Source organism: Phaenicophaeus curvirostris, chromosome 1 (assembly GCF_032191515.1).
Source record: "Phaenicophaeus curvirostris isolate KB17595 chromosome 1, BPBGC_Pcur_1.0, whole genome shotgun sequence".
Lineage (NCBI taxonomy): Eukaryota > Metazoa > Chordata > Aves > Cuculiformes > Cuculidae > Phaenicophaeus > Phaenicophaeus curvirostris.
This window is the reverse complement of record NC_091392.1, coordinates 28,373,177-28,386,279: the sequence shown is the minus strand read 5'-3', so window position 1 is coordinate 28,386,279 and position 13,103 is coordinate 28,373,177. Positions and strand designations below refer to the sequence as shown.

General features: G+C 37.6%; 2 protein-coding genes across 2 annotated transcripts in view; both read right to left on the bottom strand.

Annotated features, from left to right (window-relative positions):
* Positions 1-13,103, bottom strand: part of DOCK4 (dedicator of cytokinesis 4) — a 240,529-nt gene that overhangs the window by 65,919 nt on the left and 161,507 nt on the right. Inside the window, exons 23-25 of the mRNA XM_069851332.1 lie at positions 11,789-11,981; positions 2,836-2,963; positions 554-688 (exon numbers count right to left, since the gene is read on the bottom strand). Of these exons, the coding sequence (XP_069707433.1) occupies positions 554-688; positions 2,836-2,963; positions 11,789-11,981 (456 nt within the window). The remainder of the gene's footprint in view (positions 1-553; positions 689-2,835; positions 2,964-11,788; positions 11,982-13,103) is intronic.
* The window catches only part of IMMP2L (inner mitochondrial membrane peptidase subunit 2), a 570,080-nt gene that overhangs the window by 543,634 nt on the left and 13,343 nt on the right, over positions 1-13,103 (bottom strand). The gene's annotated exons all lie outside the window — the stretch shown is intronic.

Below are 13,103 nucleotides of genomic sequence, written 5' to 3'. Positions count from 1 at the left end.
AATAAGCCACACAGAGTACATTTGCAATTTTTTATTTTAAAGAAAAAAGTCCCCCAGACTCTTAGATGTATAGTCCTGCTGAATCACAGCCATTAAAGTGTGGTGTTATTCTATTACAGACCTCGGTCAGCTCCATAAAACACTTCATATAACATTTGCTCTCTGTGGGATAAAGTAAAACAAACAAAAACCCCCAACAATACGTTTCTTCCACAGCTATTAAATGCCTTGTGAAATGTTTGATCTCAGAGGAAATACTGGTCTGAAAAGCAACCATCTATACATTGAAAAAATTCACCTGAAAAGATTTAAAAAACTTGTTTATCTTTTGGGATTTTTTTTAGTCACATTTTATAAATAAATCTAATGAAAAAACATTATCTATTTCCACTGAAAATTAATAAAATGCAAGAAAACTTTTCCTTGTTCCTCTCATTCTCTGTTTTATACAAAAAATCTTAATACTGTGAATTACAGTATAAAGACAATATTGTCACAAATCTAGTAGTCCAACCAGTGACAATTATGAGCTATTTCATTATAAGAAACTTACAGTCACATCTTGAAACTGGAGACGCAGAGCAGAGCCTGATGGTTGTGGTCGGCTGGTGATTTCTAGTATGGTCCTTAACAGAATATCTAGCAGGCTGTTTACAATCACATCGATTTCTTCCAGGACAGATTTTTCCTTATATAATAAATAAATAATTTAAGATTTTAAAATAGAAAGATGACCACAGGTATATTTTCTTTGATGTCATTTTAGAAATAAATGATAGTTTTACTTGAATGTTACACTGAAGAAACAAAAACTACTCCCTAATTAAGATAGTTTAATTCTATTGATTTTTTTCTAACACTTTTCAGTTAACTACATATAAATGACATTTACAGGGATGCCTTTGAATATGTTAGCGTAGCTCTATTTTCAATTAATGCTTAGAAGAAAGCTGTAAATAATACTTGAGAACTTTTGGGCAAGATTTTTATAGGTAACACCCATATATTTTTCTGGGGAAATTGCCAAGAGAGGTTTAAATTACAAAAAGCAGAATCCTGTTTTCACACTTTGAAACTATCACCAGAAACAAGCAGATGGTGCTCAACCTTCAAGACCTTCATCAGTAAGGACCAGCTATATTGCTTCCCATCAACTGAGTAGCACAAACAAATTAGTCATTTATGCAAACCTACAACTGCTTGCATGCAACATCAGTACAAAGGAACCAAACACACCGACACTAGAGGCCATGAATATCTTAATTACATGCATGAAAGGATTTAATGAAGTCAAGTTGTAGTTAGCTTTCCTTTTTAATCCAGATGGAAATAGGTTTTCCCTGTTTCAACAATGTTTTCTGCCTCCACTGCAGCAGACAATACAATCTTAATCTGAGTGATTTTATCCACAATTTAAGATGACATTTTTTAACCGAAACACTTCATAATCAAATCCACACAACAAAATAAAACTCAGCTGACAAACAGATCTTTCAACTTTGCTGACATCGAAGCGTAGGAGTGATTTCTTTTTTTTTTGTTCTTCTTCCTACACACCCAAAGCATATGATTTGTAACAAAACTCAACGTTCCTGTTTGGACTCAAGATGAGTCTAGTGTCATGGCCACGTTCTCTATCTCTTCATCTAGTATTAAACAATTGTTATCTTTGCTGCTTATGAACACAGACAATATATAGTCTACTCAGGAACTGTACCAACTGTGAGGACTTATGTACAGGCTACTATTACAGTGGCTAACAACTTTTATTTCCAAAGCTGCCAGACTGCAAATTCGCTTGTTCCCTCAGCTTCTATATTATCTTGATTACCATGGAAGAAAGTCAGTTCTGAACTGATTCACAAAAGTCATATCATAGTCACCAAGTTGTTAATGGTCTCAATGACTCAAAGACTACTGAAAATAGCAGCTGCACATCCTGAACACTCGAGTTTTATGTAGACATCCATTTGTTATTGTGTACATCTCTGGCATGGTGACTCCAAATGAGAGATTTCCTGAAATTAAGACCTGACATTTAAGTGTTTCTCCTAGCCAAAACCCACAGCTATGCATTATCATCTATCACTTTATTATGTGATGAGGTATCATACTAATCCAGGAGCAGCTGCAATGAAACTGTTGTTACAGTGTCAAAGTTGCAAGCCACATTCATAACCAAATCACTGATAAAAACTTTAATTCCTGGAGTGGTATGAAACGAAGAAAAACATAAAACAGTTCTCACTCATACATTACATTGTAATTAATGTTGGCCTTGATATGTATGTACTGCAGTAACTACAGGCGATGTGTGTTTTCAATTGTCTTATATCCTGTTCTCTCTCAGAACTTAACAGCACCTTCATACCTGCAATACACCTATCTAAGTCAGTTCTCATATGAAGCTTTTCCAGATGAATTTGCAAACACAAGCATCAGAAATTTGCCATTAATTTTATCAACTAAAAACACCAAGTGCAACCTCTCTTGCAACATTCCTATCAATCTGCTTACCTATATCATTCCCTGTGTCCCCTACGACTAAACAGCCCAAAACAGAAAATGCCTCTAAAAGAAAGTGGACATTTCTTTATCTCCAGTAAAACACACAAAAAGAGTCAAAGCTTGGCAGAACACTATGTGCTACAATGAAAATATTCTTGCATGGGAAGGAAAGGCTCATGAGAAATCAACATGATGTTTATGCAGAATCATTACACTGAGAACTCTTCAAAATGGCCTTCGTCAAGGTCCAGTTTGTGTCATTAAATGTCACTGAGCCATATATAAAGAATTTCAACACCTTGTGGACGTCACACAGTGTTTACTTACTGAGCTGTTCTTCTTGATGAGGCAAAATATGTTGCTAAGGATACGTGCACACATTATAAGGTCCTTCTGCTCCTGTAAGTGCATGTGTAGATGATGTAAAACTACTGGAAGAAGAATATATCGCGAATCTGGAAAAAAATGAAGAATGAGTAGAAGCTTCTTATAGAATCATTTAATTGTAATACAGACATAAAATGTGTCTTCAGTCAGCAGAAGCTTTTCTTGCTTCACCCAACATTTTTGATAAGCAGAAGCTTTTACTTCATAATAATCCTAAAGCAAATATATAAAGAATAAGCAATATTCTCAAAGTTAGTATGTCATCTCATTGATTAAGAAAAACACCACTGTGTGGAATATGCTAAATATAATAGAAAATTCTAAGTATTTATTGAACTGTCATGCAAATGAAATTAGAATAGTAATACTTGTATTCATAATAATGCAAAATTATGCTCTAGTGTTCCCTGCCATGTGACCAGATCCCTTTGAAAGCCAACGTCACAACAGAGTTCATCTTGAACTTATGTTATTCTGCAAATGAGTTCTACTTTGCAGACAAGCAGTACTTTCAGATTTCTCTCAGGATTTTCACTTTTCCAGATTCCTTACTCCTACTGAGTATGAGCAATTTAGAAATTTAGACTACTGGTGTCTACATAAAATAATTTGCCTTTCCTCTATTTCATCTTCTAAATACATCTCTTTGGTGCTATTTTCAATCCTGAACTCTCTCAAAATTATGCAAGAACTTCATTAATATGCTACTTTTTCTTGCTTCTTTTTTCTTACAATCAAAGACAATTTTAAATGGGAAAAGACCTAATATTTACATTTGTGATTAACACATTAAACACTTATTTACAACTTGGTAAGTGGAATGGGCGTTATCTGTTTTAATTTTGTTGTTTTTAGATCTTTTTCCATAATTGAGAAATTATGTTCTCATAGATATGTACTTGAATCATTTCCTCTACTAAAATGTTAATGATGATTATGTACTACATTATTTAAATATAGTCTTCTACTCAGTTTCTTTGTTCATTAATATAATCATTTCCTGAAAATTGAGTTGATATTGCTTGAAAATTACTCCCAAATCATTGTGCCAAACAGGTAATGTTCATGGATTTGTATTTCTATTAACACTTTTTCCCCCTCAAATATTTCATCTCTTTTTTTCTGGAAGAGAGAAAAACATAATTTTATTCTGAGATTTTACTTATTGAATGCTACTTCCACTCACTGAAATACAGTACTCTTGGTTTTATCTATTACTCCCCTGTTTTCTTCGTCTAGTTATCTGTATAACACAAGATCAATCATATGGACAGGTTGATCTGTACACATTGTTTAAGTATACTGCCGTTCTCAAAAAAAAGCTTACCTGCTCTTTTTTAAATGGGTGTTTCACACTTATTATTTATTTAGGTGACTATTTAGGCAATAGGCAAAAGGTCATCACTGAATCTAAAACCAGTGGTACTGAAACTCCAGACTGAGGAACAAACATGCCTTGGTAAGTCTTCATCAGGACTGACCTGAGGATTCAAACCTGCCTGTAGCACTGCAGCTGGGTGAAGTGCCCCAACCAAATCAACAAGGTTCCTCCTTCTTGTCTACCTTAAAGACTAGAAGCTCAGAGAACTGTTGCCTCAGGCAGTCTGAGCTGTCAGGTGTGCACAGGTGCCACTGACTCATCTGGTGCAAGGTCTACAGGGTCAAAAGGAAAGCAGGCAGGAAGATGCAGACTTGTGGTTACAAAGATGCCTCTTCTGATTCCCACTGCTAAATCCAGTTATTGATTACTGATGATTACAAAAACAGAGCTAAAGCCTTCAGCTGAAGCAAAAAAAAAAAAAAAAGCAGGAATTCGCCATTCCTACAAAAAAAAATCTAGGCTATAGGACACTAGTTACATGGGATGGTTCCTTTTCCCTGCCTTCCATTAGGGCCTCATGCATATTGAATTCTTGACTACCTGGTAAACCATCTTCAAAAGAAGACATGAAGAGTTCACATGTAAACCATCCTATGGCTCTGTAGTCGGAGGATCCTCCCGGCAGGCAGGTGATAGGAAGCTGAATCCAGGCTGACAGAGCACTGAACTGAACCTAGTCTTCCATTCCCAGGCGAATGCTCAAATCGCTGCTCAACTCCACAGCTGTTGAGCAGCAATTACAGTAGCTCTTTCATGTGTTACTGGTGTAAGCCTTATCCTTTTAGGTCCTCTGAGGTCAGCAGGTCTTCTCTTGCAACTACAACTCAAATCACTCAGCCCAGTGCAGAGAAAACAGAAGCAGCCCTGTGCCAATGCATTTATTCTTGGTTAACTCTAGGCAGTTTCCTGATGAGCAGACACAGATTTTGGTACCTTTCCTGAGGTGCCCAATACTTTGTGTACTGATTACATGTAAGCACAACATTTAGAACTCCAGTTTGAAGAGCAGAGAATCTATGTGTAGCCAACCCTCGACCTGTTAATAGCCAACTCTTCCATACAATATGGCCTGAAGCACCTCAGACAAAACTAAGCATCTTCATTCAGCTGTTTCAAGCATCCCATTTTTGCAAAAGCTCCATAAAATGATCAGCAACTTTGTTTCACCAAGACAAAACAGATGAGCAAAAAGCATCTTACAACACCTTGCAGCTATACATGGCAGGGAACAGCACCAGTTACCCAATTAACCACCACGTATAACGCAGCTTTAGATATATTCATCATAAGCCCATAATCTAAATACCTCTCTGTCTTGACCTGTTTAGGTGGAGAGATTTATTATAATGGTATTGCAGAAGAGGAGAGCTGGCATAGTCCTTGGTTTGGCTAAGAGGTGAATATGTGAGAAAGTCTGGAGACTGTAGAGTAAAACATTTGTCTCAGGTCACTCTTTTTCTTAAAAACTGTCAGCTGCAACATGAGCCATTGCATATAGAAAAGTTAATGAGTGGAAGGAATGGTGCAATAATCAGAACTCCTAGACATAGTCACTATCCTAATTTTTCTTCTGTGCAGGAAGCCAAATTAGCTGACTGTTTAAAATGCTAATACTTGCCCTTTACAAATATACAGAAAGAGAGGGAAAAATAATGACATAGGGCTTTTCAAATACATGCTTTGCATAATTGGAAAGAGAGACTACTCTAGGCAATCCTTGTGACCTTCCTATGCAAGCTACATTAACATTTATTATTTAATTCATAGCATAACTTTCCCCCTTGCCTTTCAATTACTGGCAAAGCATCTGCACAGCCATACAAAACTTTCTTTGTGCTAGTGTATTTTAAAGATTAATTTCAGAAAAGTGATATTCATTTCAATGACTACACCTGAACAGATCAACAAAACTTCAGCCTGCCTGGAAAAAGAATGAGTGTAACTGAACATTTTAAACAAATAAACAGCATTCTCCTTGACCAGTGAGAATCAATGAAGTTGTTCTTGGTTTTCATAGCTTTATGTGGACATATTCAATATACATCTCCTCGTTTGGAAGAACCACTGGACTTCAGTGTGGCAGAAGAAAATGCTTAAGTCAAAAAACCAGTCATCTCTGCAGTTCCAAACCCAACCATATATGCCTGCTTTGTAACAGCATGGACATGTTGCTGTTCTCAGAACAGTCAGCTTCAAATTACGAGGAATTGTTTCCAATTGGCTGCAGTGCAGAAGGAAAGCAGAGGTATGGCTAAGAAAGTCCTCCCTTGCTCTAGAAAAGAGCCACAGAGGAGAAGTAACATTTGCAAAGCTTTTGCGAAGTATTTTCTGTTCTCTACCACAGAGGTACTACTAAAGGCTAATTTTTTTGTATGCAATATGCATACATACATTCCCTCAAAGCTGCATAGAGAAGCATACACACAACTCCAAAGAATAGTACATTGCTGTGGCAGACAAATTAAGAAAAACTAATTAATCTGAAAAAGATCCTAGAGTGCTTGAAAGTAGTTCTAAGGATCAAAACGCAAAATCTTTATGTTTTGAAAAGGGATCTTTTTTTTTCTTCAAATTCTGTATTAACATGTAAAGTTTAAAGAATTTTAACTAAATTTAATTCAGGATTTGTATCAGTAATCTCAATAATGATAAGCTTTTTGCATTTTTATACCAATTACCTTGCACAAGTTTTGAGACTTTTGAAAAAAGGATGGAGTAAGAGGAAAATCATAGTACCTCTCTTCTAGAACTAACACTCCTTAACAGTTAATGGTATCTTTTCCTGAACTTCCTAACAACTTTTATTTCATTCCCAAAGGAAGTCTAACATGTATCAAAATCCTTTCCATAAGGAAATTCATAGATATTATTCTCACTAATTGCATCAGATATTAATCTCTGAGTGACTATCAAAACATACAGTTTCCTTTGTGTACCTCCTTCTATGATATTCAAGATGCAATTCCCAGATAAACTCATTCACAAACACAGACCAAGGAAAGCAGTCCATCTCAGAAAGAAAACAAATAGATAATCATCACTTTCCTAATCTATTAACAGTGTGTTTCAGTGCAAAATAATACAAATAGAAAGTAATAAAAACAAATAAGGAATGAGTTGTATATAAAATAAATAAATAAAACTTTACATAGTAAATAAATAAAACGAACTCATGAAGATGTCTTTATAATATCAACTTGAGATTTTTCCTAGCTTCATAATGTATGTATCATATATAGATATCACATACCATATAATACATATAGACCATATGATATCTACAGTGTAAATGGTCAGAGAATTAAACACCTGCTCTATCTGTTTTGAAAAGCTTCCCCTGTCTAAAAGGAAAAGCCCTACAGGGCTACTCTTGTGCAGAGGCCATATTTTGGGAAGACACAAATTCTTTTGCCTCATAAGAACACTGCTAATTCCTGCTTAGCCTGTTGCTCTCTCCCACAACAAGAACATGGTGCAAGATTCACAACACTCTTCTCTCTAAACTGGAGAGATATGGATTTGATGGGTGGACCATTCAGTGGAAAAGGAACTGGTTGCATTCAGAAAGTAGTGGTCAATGGCTCAAAGTCCAGACAGAGATCCATGACAAGTGGTGTCCCTTAGGGATCCATGCTGGGACCAGTGCTGTTTAATATTCTCATCAATGATATAGACAGCAAGATCGACTGCACCCTCAGCAAATTTGCAGATGACACCAAGCAGCTGCCACACCAGAAGGATGGGATGTCATCCAGAGGGACCTGGACAAGCTGGAGAAGTGGGCCTGTGAGAACCTCATGAGGTTCAACAAGGCCAAGTGCAAGGTCCTACACCTGCGTCGGGGAAATCCCCATTTTCAGTACACAATGGGGGATGATGTGTTTAAGAGGGGCTCTGCAGAAAAGGACTTGGGGGTGCTGGTTGATGAGAAGCTCAGCATGAGCCAGCAATGTGCACTTGCAGACCAGAAGGCCAACCATATCCTGGGCTGCATCAAAAGAAGCAAGACCAGCAGATCGAGGGAGGCTATTCTGCCCCTCTACTCTGCTCTTGTGAGACCTGATCTGGAGTATTGTGTCCAGTTCTGGAATCCTCAACAAGGATACGGAACTGTTGGAATGGGTCCAGAGGAGGGCTACAAAGATGATCAGAGGGCTGGAGCACCTCTGCTATGAGGACAGGCTGAGAAAGTTGGGGTTGTTCAGCCTGGAGAAGAGAAGGCCCTGGGGAGACCATATAACGACCTTCCAGTACCTGAAGGAGGCCAAGAAAGCTGGGGAGGGACTTTCTACAAGGGCATGTAGTGACAGGTCAAGGGGGAATGGCTTTAAATTCTAAGGGGGAAGACTTAGATTAAACGTAAGGAAGAAATTCTTCACGATGAGTGTGGTGAGGCACTGGCACAGGTTGCCCAGGGAAGCTGTGGCTGCCCCATCCCTGGAGGTGTTCAAGGCCAGGTTGGATGGGGCCTTGGGCAGCCTGCTCTGGTGGGAGGTGTCCCTGCCCATGGCAGGGGGGTTGGAACTGGGTGATCTTTAAGGTCCTTCCAACTCAAACAATTCTAAGTCTAGGATGTGCTAGTCTCTTACTAGCCTTAATTCTTCCTGGTAAAACAGGTTTAACTCTTACCCAAAGCATGCTAGCATAGTATTTAATCCAAAAAAGAGAACAAACAAGTGCTAGAGTACTGATGTATCGGAAATGACAAAGACAGAAAATGTTCTGTGTACAAGCTCCAAGGAGTTACACCCAAAACTCCAGCAGACTGGAAGCAGAGCCAATAGGAAAAGAAAAAAAGCATTGCTAGTCTTTATCAGCAGGAAAACCATCAACTGTTTCTTTTTAGACATCCAGTGTAGCGTGCTACAAAGATGCAGAAGTAAATACTGAAAACCAGAAGTCAAGTAAGGCCTTAGTACCTCCTAACTTTTCACAGGAGCCAGGCAGTTAACTGGTTTTGACCACCTTTCAACATCTCTGTAGCAGCTTCCTATAGGGAGAGTTGAAGTTTAAAAGCACTGAAACAGAAAAATGTTCTAAGCAAGCTATACTAAAGCCTTAATACAGAGCCGTTTCAGACATCCTATCCATACATTATCAGTAAATGTACAATATATAACCTGCACTCTCTAGAGAGGCAAGTAGAGATCATATGCATTAAATACATCTCAAATTGTACTAAACATCTGTTCTTGGGCAGCTTAAATCAACCCCCGCATGACTGATGTTTCATTTTTCAACAAAACACCAAATGTATCTCCCAATTTTAGCAGAAGCATAACTTTAGTGGCAGTTGATTTCTGCAGCAGTGGGACCTAACATGTTAGTTGTTCAGGCCCTTGCAGCACAAAATACATAAAGCTCTCAAGCTCCAGAAAACAGAATTTGAAATCTAAGAAGTGCCCTCCCCATTTTTAGATATTTGCATAAACAGTTATTTTCCTGCTTTCCATCCAGTTCCAATATGTTAGCTGGTATGACAGCTTGCAGTGTTCATCATCTTCATCTGGGTGACAGAAATCAACTATTCTCACAACAGAAAGCCACAACTTCACATTATGGTGTATAGTTTACTTAGCACATTAACATAGTCTAGTGCAATTTATTTTCCCAAGAGGATTTTAAAAGGACTTCCTTCTAAGGGACTGAAGGTAAGTCTATCTATATTTTTGTATTATAAAGAGATAAAACATTAAGGGCAAAAAGACCAAGACACTGATCTCCACAAGACCCTTCAACTTAATGATGATTAAAATGACACTGTACAAGCATTTGCCTGAGCTTACTCTTCTGGACACCGGGAGTTTATACTACTGCCTGATGTCTTTCACATGAATTTCTCTATGGTCTGAGAAAGGTATATTCTCTTTGTGTAAAAACCTCACTACATGTAGAACTTAACTTGTCATATGGTTGAAAGTAGATTTACGGTCCCAAGAAACTCCCTGAGAGTTCCTCACATGGCACTAAATAACTTTCTTTAATTACATTCATTCACTTGGATTGTCTGGTTAGACTGACCTGACCAAGGTAATGGGAGGAAAATGGAAATGATGCTACCTGTTCCTCAAGTTGCTTACAAAACCAAAAACTTACGTTAGAACATCTATAAGATTGCTCCATGAATCATATACCTAGAGTAAGTATCAAAGGTCTAATCAACCAGTTGTAGAAAAAGCTACCTGCTCTGGAAGGGACTGCTGTGAAGGTTCACAAGGGACAGGGTAAGCTGTTTTCACAACCAGAAAGAAGCAAAGTAGCCAGGATCCAACACTTCTTACTGATTTCTTTAAGTAATTTCTTTAATCTCTGAAAGATTTTTTTTTTTAGAAGTGTTTTAAGATCTCTTGCTTTTCAAAGAATCATCACAGAATCATAGAATGGTTTGGGTCAGAAGGGACCTTAAAGTTCATACGGTTCCAACCTCCCTGCCATAGGCAGGGATGCTTTCCACTAGCTTATGTTGCTCCAAGCCTCATCCAGCCGGGCATTTAACATCCATGACTTCCATGGGCAACCTGTTCCAGTGCCTTACCACCCTCACAGTAAAAAATTTATTCCAAATATCTCTTTGGAACCTCTCCTCTTTCAGCTTAAATCCATTACCCCTCACCCTATCACTGCACTCACTGACAAAGAGCCCCTCCCCAGCCCCTTTAAGTACTGGAAGGCTGCTATAAGGTTTCCCCAGAGCATGCAGCATGGTAAAACATTTATGCATATCCTGGTGGTTTTTGCAGTCTTCACCATTGTAACGTGTTTATCTTGAAAGTCTTTAGATGGTAAAAGTTGCTGTTTGTATTGAACTCCATAAGCCAACATCCAAACAGCTCTCATGAGGGCTTTTGTTGAGTAAATGAACACTTATTTGAATTCTTTAAATCTCTCATATTTGAACTCTTTTATTTCAAAATTAGTTCATCTCAAATTTAATATTTGCTCGCTTCTATGGGTTTCACTTAGAATAGAAAAAAATAACATCAGGCTCACCACTATGCAGTTTTTCTTCTGCATAGCAAGTATCTATGCTGTTACACACTTTATGCACCAAGTATCACTTGCATTTGTGTAGCCTTTTTATGCTACATTAAGAAATGAAGGATTGAAAGTGCTGAACTAGCAAGTGTTACACAAATAAGACTTAATGGATAAGTGACAATCTGTTTGCTAAACGGCCCCCAAAGGAGAAAAAAAGGAAAAAAAATTCAAATTAGTAAAGCCTTTTCCTTATAATTACTTAAAAAGCATAAGACAAACACCCTTATAGACCTATTTCCAGCAGTATATCAAAATACAACTATATTTTAAGAGTCTTTGTCTCTAAAACCCAAAACCGCTAAATTTAACCAACTGCATTCTTGTCAATGAGCAGCTTGTACAACACAGTGCTTCAAGAACTGTTCCTTGGGAAGCACTACTCTGAGCAACTTTATTCCCTTTAGCACCTGCTGGCCTGCGTACCAAGCACACAACTTGAGTTCCTTATCTGCAGGCAGCCCGGGGTAACCTCACCTGGGTTAGTGTATAGATGACTCTCCACGGTTTTCCCAATACTCTGCAATTTAACAGCTTGAAGGGACTCATCTCCATGCATGACTGATGGCAAGCTGCCCAGAGCATCATGAACCAAATTTGCCACTTCTCTTACATCAAAGAGCTTCAAAAGTTCAGAGTACACCGACGGGAATGAGCTGAGAAACACAGCCTAGAGGAAAAGGGCAAAAGTGGCTAGTCAGATATTGGAGCATAGTTTTGACATCTATAGAATTTAAATAACTATGGAAATTTAAATAACTGTAGAAAAACGCCTGGGTTTACATTCCAAGGGTAGTTAGTAACTTTAACACTGGTCATATTTTCAGAAGAAATATCCTCACATTCATTAATGGGCTTACACTTGTGACTATTTTCCTTTAAGCATTATCTGATGCTTATTCATTTCTCCCAAGACAAAGGGAAAGTACAAAGTTCAACTTAGAACAAAAATATTTATACTTTACAGATTCTTCAGTATCTATGCGTGAGAGGAAATTTTTAAAAAGATAACAGAAGCGAGCTGATAACAGAACAAAAAGTGGAGTTGCTTTGTTTTGTTTTAAGATAAGTAATGTGACAGCCTTCGTTTCTTCCATTTTTCAAATAATGAGCGCTATTATTTTGAAATGAGACAGCACTGACAGTCTTAGTTCACTTCAACAATCCTAAAATAGTGTCAGAAATTCATTGGTGAGTATAATAACTATGTAAATAGAACACGGGGGGAAAAAAAGAATGGCAATGCCAGAGAAAGGAAGCCAGAACTGACATTCCCTTCTTCCTTTCCAAATCTTGTCAATTGAGAAAGCTACTCATACCTTAGACCTTCTTCATACTGGTGTCACAGCAGATGACATTCAAGATTGAAGATACTGAAGAAGAACTCTAAACGTGGGGTTTTGTATCGTTTTGTGTCATTTTGTTATTATCTTTTTCACTCCCCCAGCTTACATGATATGAGATGGAAGAACCACCTCTCTACTCCGTTCTCTCTGATTTGCCGTTTTCTTGGAAAAACATTTTTCTACAGAGCTTAAAAGATTAATAATTCTTAACAGGTCTAAACCATCTTTTGTTACAGAAACAGAGGACGGCATATCTATGAGCTGTGGTAGCTGGTAAATCTATGACATTTAATGTAGAGAGACGTCTCCTATGTGTTTTGCCCCTGAACTTTAGCACTAATCAATTTTAGTAGTCTCAATTGAAATAAAAATACCAGGTGCTTATAAAAACATACAGTCCATCAAGACTTAAAATTTGTCTTCTACAAAGCATGAAAACTCTGATA